This window comes from Ovis canadensis, chromosome 11, assembly GCF_042477335.2.
Source record: "Ovis canadensis isolate MfBH-ARS-UI-01 breed Bighorn chromosome 11, ARS-UI_OviCan_v2, whole genome shotgun sequence".
Classification (NCBI taxonomy): domain Eukaryota; kingdom Metazoa; phylum Chordata; class Mammalia; order Artiodactyla; family Bovidae; genus Ovis; species Ovis canadensis.
In genome coordinates this window covers 19,028,544-19,050,442 of record NC_091255.1, presented here as the reverse complement: position 1 = coordinate 19,050,442, position 21,899 = coordinate 19,028,544, and the positions used below count along the sequence as shown (strand labels likewise).

Here is a 21,899-nt window from a genome sequence, read left to right as displayed (position 1 = left end):
CAACCACTTTGAAAAGTACCAAGAGGACAATCTGTAAAAAATCATTACAGGATAAAAAAGAAGACGTTTGCTTCTTGGCAAGAAAACTATGACAAACCTAGACAGTGTGTTGAAAAGCAGAGACAATACTCTGCCAACAAAGGTCCATATTATAGTCAAGGCTGTGGTCTCCCCAGTGGTCATGTACAGTTGTGAGAGCTGGACAGTAAAGAAGGCAGAGGGCCGAGGAATTGATGCCTTTGAACTGTGGTGCTGAGAAGTCTCCTGAAGAGTCCCTTGGACAGCAAGGAGACCAACTCAGTCAATCTTCAGGGAAATAAACTGAATACTTGTTGAAAGGACTGTTGCTGAAGTTGAGACTCCCATATTTTGGTCATCTGATGTGAACAGCTGACTCATTGGAAAAGTCCCTGATGCTGGGAAAGATTGAGGGCAGAAGGAGAAGAGGGCATCAGAGGATGAGATAGCTGTATGGCACCTCTGATGCAATGGACATGAACTTGGGCAAACTTCGGGAGATGGTGAGGGACACAGAGGCCTGATGTGCTGCAGCCCATGGGGTCGCAAAGAGTTGGACACAACTGGGTGGTTGAACAACAAAAAAGCTCTAGCCAATGTATCGAGGGAAAGGGGAAATAAACATTTTTAAGGAGAGCCGCTTTTCAGTTTAATGAAGTAGCACAAATTCTGAAAATCTGTTACTGAATATTGTCACTGAGATCCCTGGATGTGGGAAGAAACCCAATTACTAGCCTGTTTAAAAGACTGAAATCTCCTCAAAAAGGAACCTAGCACATAGACGTATTCCTGACACTCAATGCAGCCTTGCACTGAGACTGTTATAATGTCGATTTGAATAGCATGCATCGAAGTCAGTTTTGTTTCTAAGAATAAAATTGTTGAAATAAACTCTACAGGTCTATGGATGGGATGATAAGACAAAAATATGAAAGCAGATTAACTTAAACATCAGATAATTTTCACCGTGAAAATATATCTAGATACAAGAAATGCTTTAAAAGGCTGTAACTAGCAGATTTTAAATACAGCTGAAGCACACTTAAAACCTAAGGTTGATATTAAAATATGTGGGGTTTTTTGTTTCTGGCAAAAGTGCTTAGAAAACTGCTAAAATCAGCTCACAAAGGTTCTTTGTAGGCTGTACATCCAGTGTACCAAGACTATAATGCTCCATTCATTTTAAACATTAGCTACACTTGTAACGCAAAAACAATGTAAAACCAAATTACTGTGAGTCCCCTCAAGTGACACAAAAAACACTGGAGGGTGTCATGAAAATACAGCTTACTGAACGACCCAAGACTTACTGGAGAATTTACCAAGATGAAAACAAAAAGAAAACAGAGCAGGGAATCTTCTTCATCACTGAATTCCAAAATAAAATGAACATACTTCCTTTTAAGAAAACCATCTTTCCACATGATTCTACTTTCTCACAAAAATATTAAGTCAGCTTTCTCAATAAAACTTCAGTGTTTTTCATATAAGGCACACAAAGACAGCCAACTTGAGAATATTACATCTTTTGGTAAACTTTTTTGCTTTTAGAGTGTGTGTCCTTGGTTGGATTATTTAGTATATTCAGTCACAGACCGTTCCAAAATAGTTGTAGACTTTCCTAAAAAAACATTAAGAAATTGCAATTTCTTCTTGGAAACATAATAAATAAATACTGTAAGTGAAGAGTAATATACCTTGACCAGTGAGGTTCTGACACAGGTTTCTGTTTTTACAGGAGCAGAAAGGCAAAGATAATTCCAACACCATGCACAGTATCAGAGTGATTATCAGATCATCTGGCTCTGAGCTAGAGAGTATCCATCACATGGGAGTGACAGTCCAACAATCTGTTCTCTGAAAATTCATAAGTTGAATGAGATTATATGAAGAATATCCCTTGAATCTTTTTGAACTTTCTAAAGTTTGGGGAAATTAAAAAAATTAAAATCCCAAGTTAGTTAACAATTTAAAAGCATTCAGAATTTCAATAAATCTAATAATGTATTAACAGGTTATAAGTATATTTTTCTGGCCTAAAATATCCCTCAACGTAATGAAGCGAAATGTAAAGTATATGCAACTTATCAAAGTCTTCTAATTGCTGAAAAAGGCCACTGCTTCAGGTCTAATTTTTAATTAAATTTTATGTAAAAATCCAAGTTAAAAAAAAACAAAAATACAACCTGAAAGACACTTTAGGAACTCCCTTTTTGCAAGTCTGGTAGATTTGTGGTGTAAAAACACGATTTTATTATCATAGGCAAAATGCATAACTTGTAAAATTACAACCTAAAAATCCCATTTTTCATCTTCTCTCAATCTATTTCTAAATGTTCGTTCAGTTTTTTTAATAACCAATGCAATCTTAACAAAACATTTTCACCAAAAAGATGGAGAGTAAGCATAAGGTAATAAAAGGAGTTAACAGTCTAGATTTGCGAGACTCCACCAACTGAGAGACCTTCCAAATGTCATTCTGCACCCTGACTCTCCCTTTCCTCATCCAATTATTAGGTACACAGAGTAACACTGCCATCATTTTCTTCCTATTCCAGTAGTCTATGAATCCTACTCAGACCAAGGCCAGGATTGTGGATTTCTGTAATAAACTACTTCTGTACAGTGATATACAGGTTGCATAAAGAGTAGCTAATATGATACTAACAACATTTTGTAAAAAACAGTCATTTTTACACTTGCCTTCTACAAATGAGAAATTGAGGGCTCCAAGGGCCCCAAAGAGCAACTCAGCAGCATATAAATGACAAGGAAGAGTTCGACCTCACTTTCTCAAGCCCAAATTCAATGTTTCTTCTACTACAAAAAACAGTCAAATGACAGTATTTTTCAATTCTCATCAATGAATTCTGGAGTCACAGGGGGAGAAAAAGGCCAAAAGAAAAAGTCTCAAAGGTTTAGCTTGTCCTAGCATTTATAAATGTTCCCCATTATTAGAATTAAGAAAACACTAAGCTCTATTGCTTCTCATTATTCAAACTGACTCATCTGTAGGTTATTACTGTTTGTATATTTCTCTGACAAAACTTTACATTCAGATTGCTTAACAGACCTCACTATCTTATTGCCCCTGAGGAACATAAGCTGCTTTATACAAGTGATTAATATGAAAAGTTAAGTCACAGAATATCTTCAAATGGCAAGGGTACATGCTTCAGATTATTTATATCAAAATGAAGGCTTTAATCCAGATAATTCTAAAATTTGTGATTTATAAGCAGATTGTGAAATTTGGGCAATGGTATATAAATGAGAAAGAGAAAAGATTAAAGTGTTCTAAAGTTGAGGAGCATCAAAACAATACTTGATGGCAACAAGTCCAAATAGTCCAATATGTAAATAATCAAAATAAACATGAACAGATTAAACTCATCACTCGAAAAACATATTGCAATTTTTTTCTTGGGGGGAGGGCCACACTTCGAGGCATGTGGGATCTTAGTTCCCCAACCAGGGATCGAACCCTCACCCTCTGCAGTGGAAAGAGGACCATCAGGGAAGTCCCTGCAAATTACATTTTTTAAAATTCCATGGTTTTAAAAGTAGGATAAAGAAAGGTTGAAAATATGACAAATGGCAAAAGTCATTATTAGGGAAAGAGAACATAATGATAATAGGTTCAACTCATCGAGAAGATATAACAATTCTAGATTTGACATCACCTAAAAGAATATAGCAACAAAATTTATAACGTAAAAATAGGTTAAAGATACACAGAGATATGAATAAATCCAACATTATATTGGGAAATTTCAAAAAACTATTAATTACTGATATTTCAAACGAACAAAAAAACAAGAACAAAACATTCAGTAAGATAGACGATTTTAACCACAAAATTAAGAAATAAAATACGGGGGGGAATATGTACAAGATTCAGCATATGACAATTAGAAAATATAGATTTTTTTCATAAACTACTTATGATTATTAAGCTAAGAAATAAGTCAGAAAAAATTCTAAACAATGGGCATCATAGGCCACATTCTCAACCTAGAAATTATGTCAAACTTTAGCAACAAAAATATAAGATTTGTACATATTTAGCAGCTAATGCACACAATTCTAAATAACTTGGGTCAAAGTAAGAGAAAACTGAAAAATGCTCAAAACTACTGGAATTACTACGTGAATTTAGCAAAGTCACAGGAGAAAAGGTCAAAATCAATATTATATACTTGGAATAAACAGAAAGTTAAATTTTTAAAAATTGCATATACAATAGCATCTGAAATACTCAGAGGTAAGTTTGACAAAACACGCACAAGACCTATTCTTAAAAGGTTTTAAAAAGAAATCACAGAGGATCTAAATAAACGGGAAAACATGTATCAAGCTCACCATTAGGAAGACTCAATATTGTTACTATGTCAACTTCTCTCAAACTGATGTATAGCTTTCACGTAATCTCAAACAAAAACTTAAGCAGGCTTTTAAAAAAATCCAAAGTGACAAATGGATTCAAAATTATATAGAAGCGCGTAGAATTTGGACTAGCTAAAACAATTTGGATAAACAACAGTAGTGGAAGACTTGCGCTAACTGATTTTAAGACTTGCTTTACTATAAAGCTACAGTATCCATGACAGTGCGGCTTGGCAAAAGGATAGGTGTAAGTTAACAGAAGAGAGTAGAGAATACAGAGACAGACCCACACACATAGGGTCAATTAATTTGCAACAAAAGTACAAGGCAATTTAATGGTGAAAGGAATATCCACTCAACTGAATATTCTTATAAAAGAACACTGACGCTTATTTTCATATGATCAACTGATTTGAAATGGATCACAGATCTAAATATAGGAACTAAAATTGCTGCTGCTGCTAAGTCACTTCAGTCATGTCCCACTCTGTGTGACCCCATAGATGGCAGCCCACCAGGCTCCCCCTTAAAAAAAAAAAAAAATGGCAGTCTTGGGGTAGATAGATATTTCTTAAGATTTAAAAAGCAGGAACCATAGGAAAAAAAATGTATAAATTGGACTTCATCAGGTTTAAAAACTTTTGCTCTCTGAAACACATTGTTAAAGGAAAAAAAAAAAGGTCAGCCACAGAATGAGAGAAAATACTTGCAATATATATATATATATATATATATATCTGACAAAGTTCTTATATCCAGACTATATCTATCTTTCTATACATACGTTAAAGTAATAAATAATGAAGATGTGCTTTACAGGCTTGGAGACAGACAAACTGACCAAGAAACAGAAAAGATGGCTTCTCAAAAGATTCTTGTTGGACTTTCCTGGTGGTACAGTGGATGAGAATCCGCCTGCCAGAGCAGGGGACACGGGTTCAATCCCTGGTCTGGGAAGACTTCACGTGCAGAGGAGCAGCTAAGCCCATGCGCTGCAACTACCAGGCCTACACTCTAGGGCCCAGAAGCCACAGCCACTGGAGCCCAGCAGCCTAGAGCCCGTGCTCCACAACAGGGAAGCCACTGCAATGAGAAGCCCACGCACCACAGCGAAGAGCAGCCCCCTCCCACCGCACCTAGACAAAGCCCAGGCAGCAACCGAGAGCCAGCGCAACCAAAAACAAATGAATAAACAAACAAATAAAGTTTTTAAAAAAGATTCTTGTCTATTTGGGACTCTACATGACAGAAATGGCAAGGCTTCAGTGGGAAAAGGAGAGACTATTCAAATTGATTATCCATAAAAGAAAAGAAAATCTGGATCCCACTTTGAACCATGCACAAAATTCAATTCCAAACAGACTGAAGATTTAAAAGTCAAGAATCAAAACTTGTAGAAGAAAACATAAATTCCTTTCTGCCTTGGGGTAGGAAAGGATTTCCTGAGACACACAAATGAGCTAACCACAAAGAAAAAGACTGATAAATTGGGCAACTTGAAATTACACTTAAAATTCATCACAAAGTATCTTAATGAGACAACAAACCACAGGAACACATAACTGAAAAGAACTAGCAGCCAGAGTATACACAGAATTTTAAATTATTAAGAAAAAGATAAATAATGCTACAAAACTGAAACAGGCAAAAGGCATGAAGAGGTATTTCGTAACAGAGATCTACCTGATCTTACTGATAATCAGAAAACACAAACCAAGGGACTTTTCTGGTGGTCCAGCAGTTAAGAATCTGCCTGCCAATGCAGGGTATAATGCATGGTCCAGGAAGACCCTACATGCTGCAGAGCAACTAAGCCCCCAAACCACAACTACTGAAGCCCACTCACTGAGAGCCTGTGCTCCACAACAAGAGAAGCCTCTGGTCCCTGCAGCTAGGGAAGGCCCATGCGCAGCAAAAAGGATCAGCACAGCCAAAATAAGTAGATAAATTCAAACACACACAGAAAAACACCAAGATCGTAGTGAGGTATCATTTGCATCCATTATCATCTTAAAAAATGTTTTATTGGTGTATAGTTGATTTACAATGTTGTACATCCACTGACTTTTGCAGGTGCTTAAACAACTGAGCCAGAGATGGCAATGGCACCCCACTCCAGTACTCTTGCCTGGAAAATCCCACGGATGGAGGAGCCTGGTAGGTTGCAGTCCATGGGGTCGCTAAGAGTCGGACACAACTGAGCAACTTCACTTTCATTTTTCACTTTCATGCATTGGAGAAGGAAATGGCAACCCACTCCAGTGTTCTTGCCTGGAGCATCCCAGGGACGGGGAAGCCTGGTGGGCTGCCGTCTATGGGGCTGCACAGAGTCGGACACGACTGAAGTGACTTAGCAGCAGCAAACAACTGAGCTCCAAAACTTACTTTAAAAAAATCATTTACTATTTCTCATGGTTCTGTGAGTTAGGCTGGGCAGTTCTGGTCTCGGCTAGCTTGGCTGGTCTAAGCTGGATGCTCCAACTGGCTGTCCACACCCTCAGCACGTTAGCCTGGGTCCTTTTTCACATGGTGGGCTCCGGGTTCAACAGAACATTACGAGAAGACCGGCCCCTATGTGCAAGTGCTTTTCAAGTCTCTCCTTGTGGTCATACTTCCGGATGTCCCTTTGCCCAGAGTAAATCACGTAGTCAAGTACAAAGACAAGGGGTGGAATAACAGACTCTAGAAGTAAAACTCATATTGCTGAGGGGTATGCATATAATGATGAAAAGAATTTGTGACCATCCTGTAATCCAACAATTTCATAACCCACTATATCACTCTTTACATGCATTCCTTTGTATTGAAATTTGTATTTCTCATCCTGACCTCTAGATTTGTATACCTAATGGCAGTACTGGGATGAATTCTAATCACCTCAAATTGAACATGTACTTTCTTCTCCCTCCCCACCCCCCTTCTTGTAACAAACCTGGTCCTTCCCAAACCTTTCCTCTCCCAGTACTTGGCATAACCATCCACCCAGGTACTAAATCCAGAACAGTCATCCCTGACTCTTCTCAATTCCTTACGCCTCACATCCAAGACCAAGTCCTGCTCCATATATACTTAGTGTCCACCCACTGTGCTCTCCGCTTGTTTGCCCCCACTCTGATCCAGGCCATGTTCATCTCTCACTTGGACTACTGCAATGGACTCAACATCTCCATTTCTACGCTTGCCCCCTTCAATTCATCCTTCACATACGAGCAAGAGTAAACTGCTTATAAATCATACTCCTCTCCTACTTGAAACTGTAGAAACACTTGCTAATTACCCTAAAAATCAAATCCAAACTCATTTCCATAACCTACAAACCTCTACATAATCTGGACCCTGAATGTTTCCTACCTCATCTCACGTCACTATACTCTTGGTGCACCGTGCTAGAGACTTCAACAAGCACATATCCACGTTAACTCTCTCTTAAACCCTTGTTTGTTTCCTTCATAACATTTATTACACTGTGCTTATTCTTTCATTTTTATATTTTTTTCTCTACAGGGTTCCGAACTAAAATATCTATTAGTTTTTGTGTCCCACTGTTTTCCCCAGAATTTGGTAAAAGGCTTAAGACACAAGGTGTTTGATCACTGATTGGATGAATGGACAGATATGACAAGAGATACTGCAGAATGATCTTCTCAGGCAAAGAAAGTACGTGCCAGAAGACACTGTTAAGCATCAAACCCTCAAATTTCAATTCTCAAATTCTGTGTTATGGCGTACACATATAATGTAAACTGTTAATAATACAAAAAAGTTGAGGTAATGCCCTACAAGAACAACATATTTGGTTAAGAATCCTGCATATGTTGTAAAATATTCATGAAATGTGAATATATTCATGTAGATATTTATTGAAACTTCATTAATAATGAGGTAACAGTAATCAAGCAAGCACTAACACAAAGATATGCTTTCCAAAGAGGGTCGGAAAAATATTCTTAGCAACTGCTCAGTAGACCACACAATGACGTAACAACTGTGGTTAACTATATGGCAGCGCTTTTCTAAACGCTTTACCTAAACCTTGCTCACTTAACCCTAACAATAAAGGTATGTACTAACTTCAATATCTAGGAGGACACTGAGATAATAAGAGGTTAAGTAGCCCAAGGGTTACCCAGTAGTAGATGTGGAATTTGAACAAAGGCCATCTAAATTCATAGCCTAGGCTCTTAACACTATTTAAGTAGTCCTTCCAGGAAAACCTTTATAAAGACCAAGGTTTTATTAATGATCCTCAAGAACAAGAGAAAACACCACAATGACCTACTGAAAAGATTTTCTTCATTTCTGGAATATTGACAAACTCTTTAAATCATAGTTAAGAGACTTTGGCCACCTCATGCAAAGAGTTGACTCATTGGAAAAGACTTTGATGCTGGGAGGGATTGGGGGCAGGAGGAGAAGGGGACGACCGAGGATGAGATGGCTGGATGGCATCACTGACTCGATGAACGTGAGTCTAAGTGAACTCCAGGAGTTGGTGATGGACAGGGAGGCTTGGCGTGCTGAGATTCATGGGGTTGCGAAGACACGACTGAGCAACTGAACTGAACTGAAGAGACTAAATAAGTTCTGTGAAATCAACAGAAGCAAAAAGATTCTTAACAGGACAAAAAATTAACTCTTCTACAATGGCTCTTTACCCAGAATGAAATAATTACACTGAAATTATAAACAGCTTTGGGAAGTTTTTTTTATCAGGAGCAAAGAAACTAACACAGCTTCCTCCTACTCATTAACAAGAACACTCACTCAAGTAGAGACATGTGTTACAAAGATCTTCTGTCTTTTCCACTTGCCAGAAAGAAGACACCTTGATATCCGATAGTAGTGAAGCATGAACTCAAGAGTAACTATTCTGAAGAACAGAACTAAATTTTTCCTATCTTTATGCCACTCCACTGCAAATCTTGCCAAGCACAGTGTTTGTTTTCCTAGAATTTACAAGACTAAATCAGCTAAAACGGGGAAAAAAAAATGTATTCACATATATAGATCCCTTTAGTACATAAGAAACCATTTTCATGCACGCCAGGAAATATTGCCAAACCAAATAAAGATGCCTGGAGACAACCTCAGCAGAAAGAAAGAACACTTGGGACCTCATTTCCAGTTCAGGTTCTGGCACTACCTAAGCCATATGACCTCAGGCAAGCCAATTACTGACTGTTTCTGGGCCCTAATGTTCACCTCTGTTAAGTGAGAAGAATCCAACTATGTGTTCACAGAGGTTGCATTTCATTCTAAATATTGCTTTCAATAAGTTTTCAGTGAAATAACCTAAGGCTTTAGTTAACTACATGTAAGCACCCAAAAGTTCAACTTCCCCTACTCTTGTAAATTCTTAAGTGATAGTACCTGATGGCCAAAAAAGATCAAACCTAAACTTCCAAATGCAAAACTAAACTCATTTTCAAGTCACCTACTTATTAACTAAGGTGACTAATACAGTAGATTACAGTTTCAACTACTCCTGGCTAGCTTTTATTGAGTTCAAAAGGAGGGCAAAGATCATCTCAGAAAAGTATGTGATAAAATTTTCAGAGAGTAAACATACTTAATAATACAAAACACCAAATTGTGAAGTTAACAGGATTCTCCACTGATACATTTCCTGCCTTCAGAATAAAATAACAGTATCACCATATTGTCATTTATATAGTGATTTCACATTCACTACCTCACTTAAGCACTGTGACGATCCTATGAAGTAAGCAGCGTTCTAATCAACACAATTCAGGTCAGTTCAGAAAGTTAGGTAACTTGCCAACCTACGCTCAAGAAGTGCTGGAGCCCAGACTCCACTGTAGGTCTTCTGATTTAAAGTTTAATGATCTTTGTAATCCTAAAAGGTGGTAATTCAAGCCAAACTCAAGAAGAAGTTGGAAAGTGAGAAATCTGGATAATCAATCCCTGAATAACTGGACTGAACACAAAGAATATAAGACCAGGTTTAGCAGTTTCAAGTCAAAAAGCAAATTTACCAGCTGTTAAAAATGGTAACATTTTTATATAATTCCACATCTCAAAAATCTTGTCGCCTGATTTCAGACAACTATGAAAAAATTTTCTAACTCAAAAAGAAGGAAAATATGTAAATAAAAACAAACTGATTAAACTAGCTATAAGGTATTAAATTGCTAAAAGGCACATTAAATCATTATTTCAAAAATTTGGTTATTCTGGAATGTGAATCACAGGAATTAAACTATGCTAATCAGGTAGGATATATTCCGCAAAGCGAAAAAAAATGCTCCAAAGTTTTGAAATAATATGGGCAAAGAAGTATGATATAAAAATCTCTACTGTACAGTAATTTCACACTTATATAAATTTGCCTTATTTATGTCTGGGACCCACCACCTCTTCCAAAGGTCAATAATAACATAATCCATGATGCATAGAATGTTGCCTAGTAAATACAGTTTCTTACTATTATCATTTATGCTAAGAATACACAACTAAAATCAGGGCTGACGACAACACAATAGGTAGTAAGCAGTCATAACATTAAATTCTCCACAACATTAGAAATACTTGTACAAACTCCTCCAAAGGATCAGTGCAATCTATCTACAAAATTTTTGACAAGCTCTAAAGGAGAGATGAAAGACATTAAAGTTAGGAAAAGGAGCTATGTTGTCAAGACAGGTATCAGTTCCACAGCCTACATATTATGAGATTTTTTTGGCATGAATTTTCAGAATAACGAAAAATAACAGTGCAAAACTTGCTGGAAGTCACAAATAACTCTCCAGCAATGTGACATAGGGTCACATATGGCTTCCTGGAAGTTTATTAGAGATGTAGCTAACCTTCATGTTTTATTGCAAATATCCCCACTGTAAAGAAATACAGGCGGTCAGGGATTTGGAAAAGGCAGAGAATGCTATTCCTCGTGGAAGTAGGAAATAACTTGAAGGTCCTCTGCTAGAGATCTACGGAGGGAGGCCCCATTCTCTTGGCCACCAACGCTTTAGAAGGCACTCACACGTCTGAATTTTGTTTAGAAATGGATAGATGACAGAAGCAGGGGCTAGTGGTTGGGAGAACGAGAACCCCACTGACAAATCCTGAGAAACAGCTTGGTCATCAGCAAGGGAGATCTTCATTTACTCTAAGGTTCTAGACTCCTAGAGACGAAGAGGGGCTGGGTACTCTACAGAAGCTCAGGACGGCTTCCAAGCCCACCATGATGAGGGGAATGGTCGGGAGTTCAGTGCATGGGTTCAGCTTACCAGCGGCCAACCACCAGGAGGTGTCCCAAATAATTTGGATATTGTCAGACTGAGACAGAGTCAGCAGCGCTCTACAACACGGCTGGCAGTCGAATCACGGTGCCCTAGATCTGCACCGTCTGGGCGCAGAAGAAGTCAAGCTCTGAGGATGCCTCAGGCGTCCGTCCCCAGTTCCCCGCGCTCGCTTACCTACCCGCTCTGACTCCGGTTTCTCGGATCTCGGGATCCTGGAAGCGACTCCCGACCGACTCTCACACCCGCCGCTGGGCTCCGGCCAACCGGAACTCGCTCGCGTCACTTCCGGTCCGTTTCCCCCCGCGGGAGACCGCCTCCAAAAGAAAAACGTTCCCCTCTCTTTTGGGCCACCTCCGCGGGTCGTCGCGGGATTTCAGTTCGGGTCTGGGTTAGGGACCTGTGGGCGGGGCCAGAGGAAGAATGACTGTTCTAGTCGCCGTTCTTGATCCGGAACTTGTTGTCAAGATACCCCGGAAGAGGTAACTCGCGTGAGAGCGGCGTGTTCGGTACCCAGAACTGGAGAACGCGAAGGCGCCAGTGAGGCGGAGGAGAGTTGCGCTAGGTAGGTAGGCCTCTCCCAGGAAGAGGGATGTTCTTCTTGACTCTCCAGTTGGAGTGTTTATTACTATTTCATTCTATAAAAAATCACCCCCCCCATCTCCTTTCTAAACTATCTTCCACCCAAGTGGCCCCTGGAGCTACTCTTCCGGTTTGGCCAGTCGTCTTTTGAAAGAAAGAACCTAGCTGCTGGGGAGGGGAAGGACCCAAAATTTTAGTTCCCAGTCAAGGGCTCCGGTCGGGCAGCATCGATGCCCTGCTCCGAGTGTGAGAAAATACCGAGCAGGCCTCACACTCTGCTGAGTGTTGAACACCCACAGCGTAGCAAGTTGTCCAGTGCTACGAGGAAAGAAAAGACTTGTAAGAATATGATGGAAAAGTTGCCCCGCTGTGTCACACGAACATAAAGAAGTCTGTAATCCTTGATCATTTTACTCCAGGCACTGTACTAAATGTCGCTAGTATGCGCTACAGTGGTTCTGTGTAATTGCTCCACGACGTTTTTGTGTTTTAAGTGGAGAGAATTATTTCAGGCAGAGATTGCTGCTTGAAAACACCTGGTAATTTGGTGTGACTGAATAGTAGATTATGTAGCAGGAGTTTAGGTTAGAAGGATAAAGTAGGTTGAAACCAAATTGTGTAGTCTTTGAATTTCTGCTGAGGGATTTATATTTTATTGTCACCCCACCAACCTGAGTCCACTTGTGCAACACGTAACGAAAACCAGTCTGTTGACACTGGGTTGTGGTGAAGAAAAGCACAGCGTTTATTGCAGGGCTCTAAGCAAGGGACTGGGAGACAAGCCTCAAATCCACTCCAGTTGGGTGTTCAGTTAGCGTTTTGTTTTTTTTTTTTTTTTTTAAGGGGAAGAACAAAGAGGCTGGAATGAATCATTTCATAACATTTCTGTGACTTTTTTTTTAATTGGAGGATAATTGCTTTACAATGTTTTGTTGGTTTCTATTGAACTCTGTGATTTTTTTCATAATTATAGTTTCAGGAGTCAGGGTGTCTCTGGTTTATAATTCTTCTCTGGCCAGGTGGTCCATGGCATGAGGGTCTGTTAACTCATCTTGCCCGGGAGAAACAACCTGAGTTGTACGTGATATCTACAATTTTACTCTATTGACAGTGTATTTACAACAGCAATTTTTACGCAGGATTGAGGTCACAGTGGACAAAAGAGAGAATAAAGTTTTGGATAGAGAGATTAATCATAAACTTGATAAGGGGACTCAGTTTTAGGAGGACTGGGTTTCCTTATTCCTTAGATGCTTATCCAGTGATTTTTGAGCAGAGAAAATACAGATTACAGAGAAATTACAAATCAGATTTGTGCTTTATAAGTACAGTTAATTATAATGGCAGATGTACTAGGACAAAATGAAGAATATGGAAAGATTACAGGAAGTTTGAGAGGGAAAGAAAAATATTGAGTTCAATATAGGACATAGTCTAGACCACTTCATAGACATCTAAGTGGTAAAATCTAACAGAAACTGAAAGCTCAAGTGTGGAGGCCAAGAGAGGCTGTAGGAATCCTCAGCATCTATTGTTTCAGGAGTAAGTGAGATTGTTCATTTTACAAACTATTTATATATTGTATCTCCTCCTACTAGAATGGGAGCTCCATGAAGGGTAGGATTTTGTTTTGTTCAGAGCTCTGTCTCCAGGGTCCAAAACTGTGCACAATAGGCTCTCAGAAAATATTGATTGAATGGAAAGAGGATATATAAACAAGCCCTGTCAAATAGAACTTTCTGCAGTCATGGAAATGTTCAGTATCTCGCTAATTCAGAGTGGAGCTTAGCCACTTAAAGAAATTATTTAGCTGTATGTGGGATCTTCGTTCCCTGACCAGGGGTCAAACCCGTGTCCCCTACATTGAAAGGTGGACTCTTTAAGTAGAAAAGAATAGCTTTATTGCTTTGCCGGGCAGAGGGGGCCACAGCAGGCCCTCAAAACCATGTGTCCCCACTTGGGGAAGATAAGTTTTATAGTAACTGTTCAAAGAGGGCATGACCAGCTCATGGACATTCTTCTGATGGGTGGGCGGTGAGGTTAAGTGAGAGTCTGCAGCTGGTCTGAGGTCTACATGCTTGTGGTCCACGGGACCCTCAGGGAAGCTCCCTAGCCACTTCCAAGTTGTTGAGCTATTGAGCATTTGAAATGTGGCCATACGTAACTTAAAAACTGAATTTTTATTTAGTTTTAATTAAGTTTAAATACCTGCATTTGGCTAATAGTTGCAATATAGGACAACATAGGTAGAGACTGAAAAGAGGGCGAAATGTGTAAGCTTGGCTAATACTTACATCAGCGGCAAACAGAAAGAGACTATAGATAATGAGGAAAAGGTGTCAGAAAGGTAGGATGATATTAGGGTGAACGTTGTGTTAAAGAATTCAAGGGAGGAGGGTTTAAAGAAAAGTTATCAGTGAGTGGTGCAAAAAGTTTTCAAGTTTAGGCCTCAACTGAGGCCTATAAAGCGGCAGCTAGATAGTGTCTTGATTCTTTAGCAGTTTCAGTCGAATGGGAAAGGCGGGCAGGTAACTGAAGAAGTTTAAAGATGAAGGGAAGAGGAAAAGTGAGGCAGTGGTTTAAGGGTCCAAGAGGATGGATTTTTAGGTTGGAAAAGTCCAAAGGGCAGTAGCCAGTGGAACAGGGTCATCGGGTGGAGCGTAATAGGATCACAAGCACTGGTGAGAGGGGTTTAATCTGGCCACTGGAAGGCACCAAGCGGAGGGTCTTAGAGGATGTGTTCCTTTTGCGATGCCATCATTGCCTGGGACAACAGAGATGAGGCTGAAAATAGTTATGTTTACCTTCGTTTCAAGCACTGGGTTTATTGATAAATGTTTATAATAGATAGACAGAAAGGGGGACAGCCTGAAACACCTTTTACAAGGGTTGATGATGATCTGATCAGGCTGATAGATTAAAAGAACAGAGATGTTAGCGTTAAGCTCAGCATTTTGGAATTAGGGACTTCATAAGATTAGGGACAGAAGCAATAAACAAATTGGTTCTTTCTGGAACTTTTTCTGCTAGTTATGGTGACTCTTATTGGTAGATCTGTTTTTAAATAAAGGTGAGAGAATGAGAAACTTTCCATCATGACCTTTTCGATTAGTATATTTTATATTGCTCTTACTAGTTTTGTGGCTGTGGATAAGCAACTTCTCTGATCTTTATTTTTCTCATCTTTAGAGAGAGGCTGGTAGTATTGTCTTATTTTCACAGCAACAATAATGGAAGTAAAGGGTTTTTAGCTTGCTGTTCAACACACAGTAGGTCCTCTATATGTACTGCCTTTCTCCAGATAGTACCTGAGTCTGGTATGTGGAATATTTGGTTATTTTGCAACCTAGTAATTGGTGCAGAAAATCCTTCTAATTCTTTGACATCGAAGTTTGTATATATGTATTTTTCTATAATTGAATATTTGTTCTATTTGTAGTCTGGCGGTTAGATTATCATAAAGAAGTTCTGCTGACCTATAAGCATCGTATAGTAACTAAATGATAGATGCATTAGAGATAATGTGGGTTCTGATAAGAATTTTTTTTTAATTCTTGTGTGTGTGTGTCTGCCAAGGCGTCTAGAGCCATAAAGTGCTATGGCAGTAGAGCCCTGTCACCATTTTAGGCACAGTTGTGAAAGAGGACTGAAACGAGGTGCTGAAGACCTGGCCACTTGTGACCGTCTCTGTCACTCTCCTTTTATCCCTGAATACTTGTTTCCTCAGGGTTCCTTTCTTCCCTCTGTATACTTGACCCAGTGACCTTATCCGCTTATCAGCCTTCAGTCAGTTTGTTAAGTTCTTTTAAACAATGTGGTTTCTAGCCTGTGCTTATCTTCTGACCTCTAAAGTGACATGTCTTTTTCTTTTTTCTGGACATCTCAACCAGGATGTCTTTTGGTCAGATCTGATGTAATATTTGAAACCTTTCAGTGTCTTTTACTTTCAAACCTGCTCTTTTCATCAGTAAAGAGTATACTCCCCGTCTCCATTTGTTCAAATCTAGGTGGTGTTCTAACTTCTTCCTTTCTTTTATCACCAGACTTCCAGTGAATCACCGATTTATACAGGTGTGCTTCAGCCACTTCTTTGCTTTCCTATGTCACCACTCCTGTGTGACTGTCATCTCATCCAGACTGCTGGGAAAGGCAACGTAGAGTAGTGTTAAACACACAAGCTCTGGAGACAGGCTACCAGTTACTAGCTTTTTGAACTCGGGTGAGTGACATATTCTCTGTGAGCCAATTTTCACATCTGAAAAATGGGGGTAATAATCACATATTTACTTAAAGGACTTCAGTGTTGGGAACACTGAAGGAGACAGTTCGTGTAGAGTGTCAGTACCTAATATGTAGCAAAATATTTATTAGCTACTGTTACTGTTATTACATTATAGCAGTCTCCTAATCAGTCCCCTGTATCTATTCTTGCCAGCTTCTAATTCCTTCTTTATACTGAAGTCCCAGGTGATCTTTTAGAAAACAAAAATCATTTCCCTGCAGGACTGTCTATCATCCCTAGAATTCCAAGCTGCTCAGCGTGGCTTACGAGGCCTTCTGCGATCTGCAGCCCGCCCTTCTTTCTCGCGTTTGTCTCTGCCGGTCTCCCCTTCCGTCTTTGGGCTGTCTGGACCACTTTCAGGTCACTTGCACACCTTATTTCTCTCCTCTGGCTTTTCTGCTTGGTGTTCATTCTGCCTGAAATGATCTTTCCTTGTTCTGTCTTCTTATTGCTTTGTTGCATTTTAAATATTCCCTCAAGGTGGTCTTCCCTGACCTCCTAAACTGAGCTAAAGCACTTTATACACTCCCCTAACATCTTTCCATAACGTTTGCAGACATGTAATTGTCTTCTCCTCCGCTTACCTAGGAACTGTCAGTGGCCAGTATTGTTCATCACTATACTCCCTGTCTAGCAAGGCATGTGTCTGGCACAGAGGAAACCAGCAGACATTCGTGTTTGTTGTTTTTTCTGTTTTTAACTTCTGTTTGCCTTCATTTCCTCATTTTCAATATATAGAAAGAATGCTGACCTCTTATGGTTATGTGGATCAAATAACACAGTACCTTCAAAATACCACTGAAGCTTTGAGTTATGACAACATGAAGTCTTACTAAAATAAAATGAAAGAGGGACTTCCCTGGCAGTCAGTGGTTAAGACATCATGCTTCAACTGCAGGGGGCACAGCTTCGATCCTTGATTGGGTAACTAAGATTCCTGCATGCCACATGGCGTGGCCAAAATTTTTTTTAAAACATAAGAAAGAAATTCAAAATTAGGATTGGGTCATCTCTAAACCACTACCAGAATGTATGCTCTGTGCATGAAGGGACTGTTTCTCCTTTATTCCCCTAGATTCTAGAGCAAGACCAGTTAATATCTGTGGGATGAAGGAGGCATAAAAATAAAAGAATTAAGAAAGCAGATGCGCTTAATGACACCCTTTTGACTGTACTGCACATACCTATTCCGTTAGCTACACTCTGGACTTTGTATCACCTTAATGTTCTATTTCCAAACTCGAAACCCCAGACATCTCTCTCCAACCTCAGCCAACTGCCTTTCCAGCTCACTTCCAGCGTACCTGTTCTTAATAGCATGTGGATATCCTGTCACCTTCCTGTGCTTACCTTTCTCATGGCCTGTCATTTCAAACATTCTTGCTCTCGCCCCAGCTTTCCTTATGCCCTGTGTCTCAGTGCTTACTCGTAGTAGAACTCAAACTTGGATAAATCCAGCCATCTGTTAGAGAAGGGGGAAGGTGAAGGAAGAATATGGGTGCGGCAGATTTCGTTACATGTTTGGAGGCAGTGATTAGGTGGTTTCAGTCTTTGGGCTTCTACTTTCTCTGTGAAGTATGGAGTTACCCCTTCTGTGTTTTTACCTAAACTCAGGCTGCTAAGTACTGCTGGAGAAAATCAGCTGGTAGGTACGGTACATTATTCTTCATCAATGAACACATCAATGCTTTATTGATGATTCAGTCACCATGAACAGCTTTGCTGGGGTAATAGGAATTTCTAAAGTAATAAAGGATGAAAGATCATCTTCGTTTTTTCATCATGGTTGTACTACTGGTAAATTCAGTGTGTATTAAAACTATGCGAAAAAGGAATTAAGTGTTGATACATGGTACAGCATGGATGAACCTTGAAAATATTATGCTGGATGGTAGAACCCTGAAACAAAGGCCACCTTTTGTGTGGTTTGATTTATACGAGTGTCCAGAATAAGTAAATCCATAAAGTGGTTACCAGAGACTAGGGGAAGGAGAAGTGGGAAGTGACTGCTCGCGGTTACAGGGGTTTCTTTGGGGGGGCAATGAAAGTGTTCTGAAATTAGATACTGGCACTGGTTGCACAATATTGTAGATACGTTAAAAACACTGAATTGTACACTTTAAAAAGGTGAATTTTATAGTGTGTGAATCACGTCTCAAAAATGAGGATTTCCCTGGTGGTCCAGTGGTTAAGAATCGACCTTGCAGTGCAGGGGACGTGAGTTTGACCCCTGATCAAGGAACTAAGACCCCAAATGCTGTGGGGCAACTAAGCCCATGTGGAGCAACCCTAGATCCCACATGATGCAACTAACACCCAAAGCAACCAAATAAAGTTTAATATCCCTGTGCAATATTCACTTTAAAATATTCAAAAACATCGCACACTTTGCCTACAGTATAATTTCAATTTTAATGTCCTAATTTTAACTTAAATGAGGATTTTTTAAAAAATTTATGATAAAGTATGAATTTCCAGGACTGCTGTCTATCTGTGCACGCAGGTTACACACTGTAGAATTCCAAGGGCACCACTTGTAAGTTCTGCAAACATGATGTACTTTGTAAATGCTTAGATGCCATGTATTCCACCGGAAGAAACTGATTACTGTTTATACCTATACATTGAAGTATATTGAATCCAACAGCCTCAAATGTAGACTTATGTAAATGCTTTATTGATGATTTAGACACCATGAACAGCTTTGCTGGGGTAATAGGAATTTCTAAAGTAATAAAAGGTGAAGGATCATCTTCCTTTGTTTTTTATGATGGTTGTACTACTGGTAAATTCAGTGTATATTACAACTGTGCAAAAAGTACTCTGCATTCATATGCAAGCTGACACTGGGGTTTTCACCTACAGTAATGTCCAGGGGCACCAGTATTCACATGTGAGGCTTTCAGCTTTCCGTGCGAGGGTCAGTAGGCGTCAGCAGCCCACCTCACTCCAGGCCTGTTGCTGTGACAACCAGGAACTTCCCTGAGGGGTTGGTACATCGAGAACTACTGCGTTATTGAAGACACAAGTGAATAAGCACTATATTTCAGAAAAGAGTGAGTTACTCTTGGTTCTTTTAGCTACTTTAGGCGTTTTGGTAAAACAACATTTCCTTTCTCCACAAGACTTAGCAAACACTGGGGAGCAGAGCTGTATCTGAGGGAGATGTACTCCTCACATTGAGATTCAAAATGACCTAAACTGCTTTGCCTGTATTCTTGAATTTTTTCTAGTGCTCAGGGGAGAAAAAAACAGTACCTGCCCAAGATCCAAAACATAGTTTGCCTTTTTTCTGGATGAATTAAAAGTACTGCTGCTTATATACTGTCAGGGCGTTGTATCTGATAAACTATAACTTTCCCTCCCTTGATAATGACCGCTTTCTTTTCCTTTCAGATGATCTCCAGATCCCTGGTTATGGAGTATCTGACTAATCCTGGTGCGCTTAGCTTGGCTGCTGGAGTTGCCTGTGGCGTGTGCCTGGGCTGGGGCCTCCGAATGCGCTTTGGGATGCTCCCCAAGAGCTCAGCGAGGGAGACAAACGCTGACACTGAAACAGAGGCAAGTATCCTCGGAGAGAGTGGGGAGTACAAAATGATTCTTGTGGTTCGAAATGACTTGAAGATGGGAAAAGGGAAGGTGGCTGCCCAGTGCTCTCATGCTGCTGTTTCTGCCTACAAGCAAATTCAAAAGAGAAACCCTGAGTTACTCAAAGAGTGGGAATACTGTGGCCAGCCCAAAGTGGTGGTCAAAGCCCCTGATGAAGAAACTCTGGTTGAATTGTTGACCCATGCAAAAGTGCTGGGACTGACTGTAAGTTTAATCCAAGATGCAGGACGTACTCAGATTGCACCAGGCTCTCGAACTGTTTTAGGAATTGGACCAGGACCAGCAGACCTAATTGACAAGGTCACCGGTCACCTAAAACTTTACTAGGTGGAATTTTGTATGATGGTGGTTCCCACCACCACAAGTGTTTGAAACTGTCAAATTCTAACAATAAAAGCTGATTTCTTCCCCCAGCTAAGATTCTTGAGATGAAATTCCATTCACGTGTTCTTCTGTCATGTACTTGGCCTGGTTAGAGAGTTATCTTGGGCTAAAAAAAAAAAAAAAGTTTGGTTAATAGTCCTGGTGATTCAAGTGAGGAGTGCTGAAACAAGAAATGTTTAAGATGAGAGGCACAGTTCACAATAAAATTGGACTAGAGGTGGGAAACAGCATTTCCTATGCGTGATTAGGCCCCGTTGTGTGTTACTAGCTCTTCTGGAGAAAGCAATGGCACCCACTCCAGTACCCTTGCCTGGAAAATCCCATGGATGGAGGAGCCTGGTGGGCTGCAGTCCATGGGGTCTCCAAGAGTCGGACAGGACTGAGCGACTTCACTTTCACTTTTCACTTTCATGCACTGGAGAAGGAAATGGCAACCCACTCGTGTTCTTGCCTGGAGAATCCCAGGGACGGGGGAGCCTGGTGGGCTGCCGACTATGGGGTCGCACAGAGTCAGACATGACTGAAGCAACTTAGCAGCAGCTCTTCCAAGACTATGTTGCTGTCCTCCTTGGATGATCAGGGGTTCTAGGGCATTCCCAATTTAGATGTAAACTGCAGTTTGTTTCTCCTTTTTTTTCTTTTCTCCTTTTGTTTTTGAATATTTTATCGAGAGAGAATGGTATAGCCACCCACAATGAGTTTAAAAGCTAACCTTGTGGATTTTTCTCACAGTTGAGTTTTTACAGCACTGACCTAACCCACCTGTGCCGTGCTTCACATTTATTCCCTCAGCCACGCTGGCTAAAATTTCTCAGCAGTGGTTCTACATCTCTTCAGTTCACCCCTTTCCTAACAATGAAGGCAGTGAAACTTGTGAAGCGACTTGTGTGGACCTTGAAGGTGGTTATGGGCCCACATAGAAATGATGGTAATTGTGAAGTGACTGTTACTTATCATTGTAACATCCCAGTACTTTCTTTACCTAGAACTTCAGGAACTGGACAATTCAGCTATTTAAGGGCACCTTATCTCCCTTTTGATCTTTATACATTCAGCATGACATAATCCAAATAATTACCAGCTGCCCAGAATATGATGGTTCCCAGCTCCCAAGAGCCACATAGCTTCCTCTATCTATCTCCTTTTTTGCAAAAAGCCATTTGTCTTGAAAGCTCTCTTTGGAGGGATTCTGACAGTATTTCTAAATTCAGTATATTCCTAAGAACTTCGATGTCAGGGAGAATTTTGGTAACAGGCCAAATTTTGATTGCAACTCACCATGGTTAACGTCAACAATTAGCATTAGTTAGTTGTTAACTTCAACATAAGCAGCAATGTAGCACAACTGCAAGGCGTCAGTGGCGTCTGGGCAGAAC

At 40.0% G+C, this 21,899-nt stretch overlaps 2 protein-coding genes across 6 annotated transcripts in view; one reads left to right on the top strand and one right to left on the bottom strand.

The window, feature by feature from the left end:
* Positions 1 to 12,382, bottom strand: part of VMP1 (vacuole membrane protein 1) — a 132,383-nt gene extending 120,001 nt beyond the window's left edge. The window contains exon 1 of one of the 3 annotated variants that reach the window (XM_069602677.1): positions 11,848 to 12,382. The gene's annotated coding sequence lies outside the window, so the exon portion shown is untranslated. Of the gene's footprint in view, positions 1 to 11,654 lie in introns of all 3 variants that reach the window. The other 2 variants (XM_069602678.1, XM_069602676.1) reach the window with 2 other exon arrangements.
* PTRH2 (peptidyl-tRNA hydrolase 2) lies at positions 11,531 to 20,552 on the top strand. Of its 3 annotated transcripts, XM_069602682.1 has the most exons (4): positions 11,780 to 12,231; positions 16,292 to 16,467; positions 19,396 to 19,586; positions 19,927 to 20,552. In XM_069602682.1, exon 4 carries the CDS (start codon positions 19,927 to 19,929, stop codon positions 20,464 to 20,466), a length of 540 nt encoding a protein of 179 aa, XP_069458783.1. In that variant the 5' UTR covers positions 11,780 to 12,231; positions 16,292 to 16,467; positions 19,396 to 19,586; the 3' UTR covers positions 20,467 to 20,552. The 3 variants fall into 3 exon arrangements, with proteins under 3 accessions (XP_069458781.1, XP_069458782.1, XP_069458783.1); XM_069602680.1 differs by lacking the exon at positions 19,396 to 19,586 and having other exon boundaries at positions 11,531 to 12,231; XM_069602681.1 differs by lacking the exons at positions 16,292 to 16,467; positions 19,396 to 19,586 and having other exon boundaries at positions 11,677 to 12,231.
* Positions 20,553 to 21,899: the final 1,347 nt, after the last annotated feature.

What these genes read in the sequence shown, in the direction of transcription:
- PTRH2 (XM_069602680.1), top strand. Translation starts at nt 19,927, where the DNA reads ATGATCTCCAGATCCCTGGTTATGGAGTATCTGACTAATCCTGGTGCG.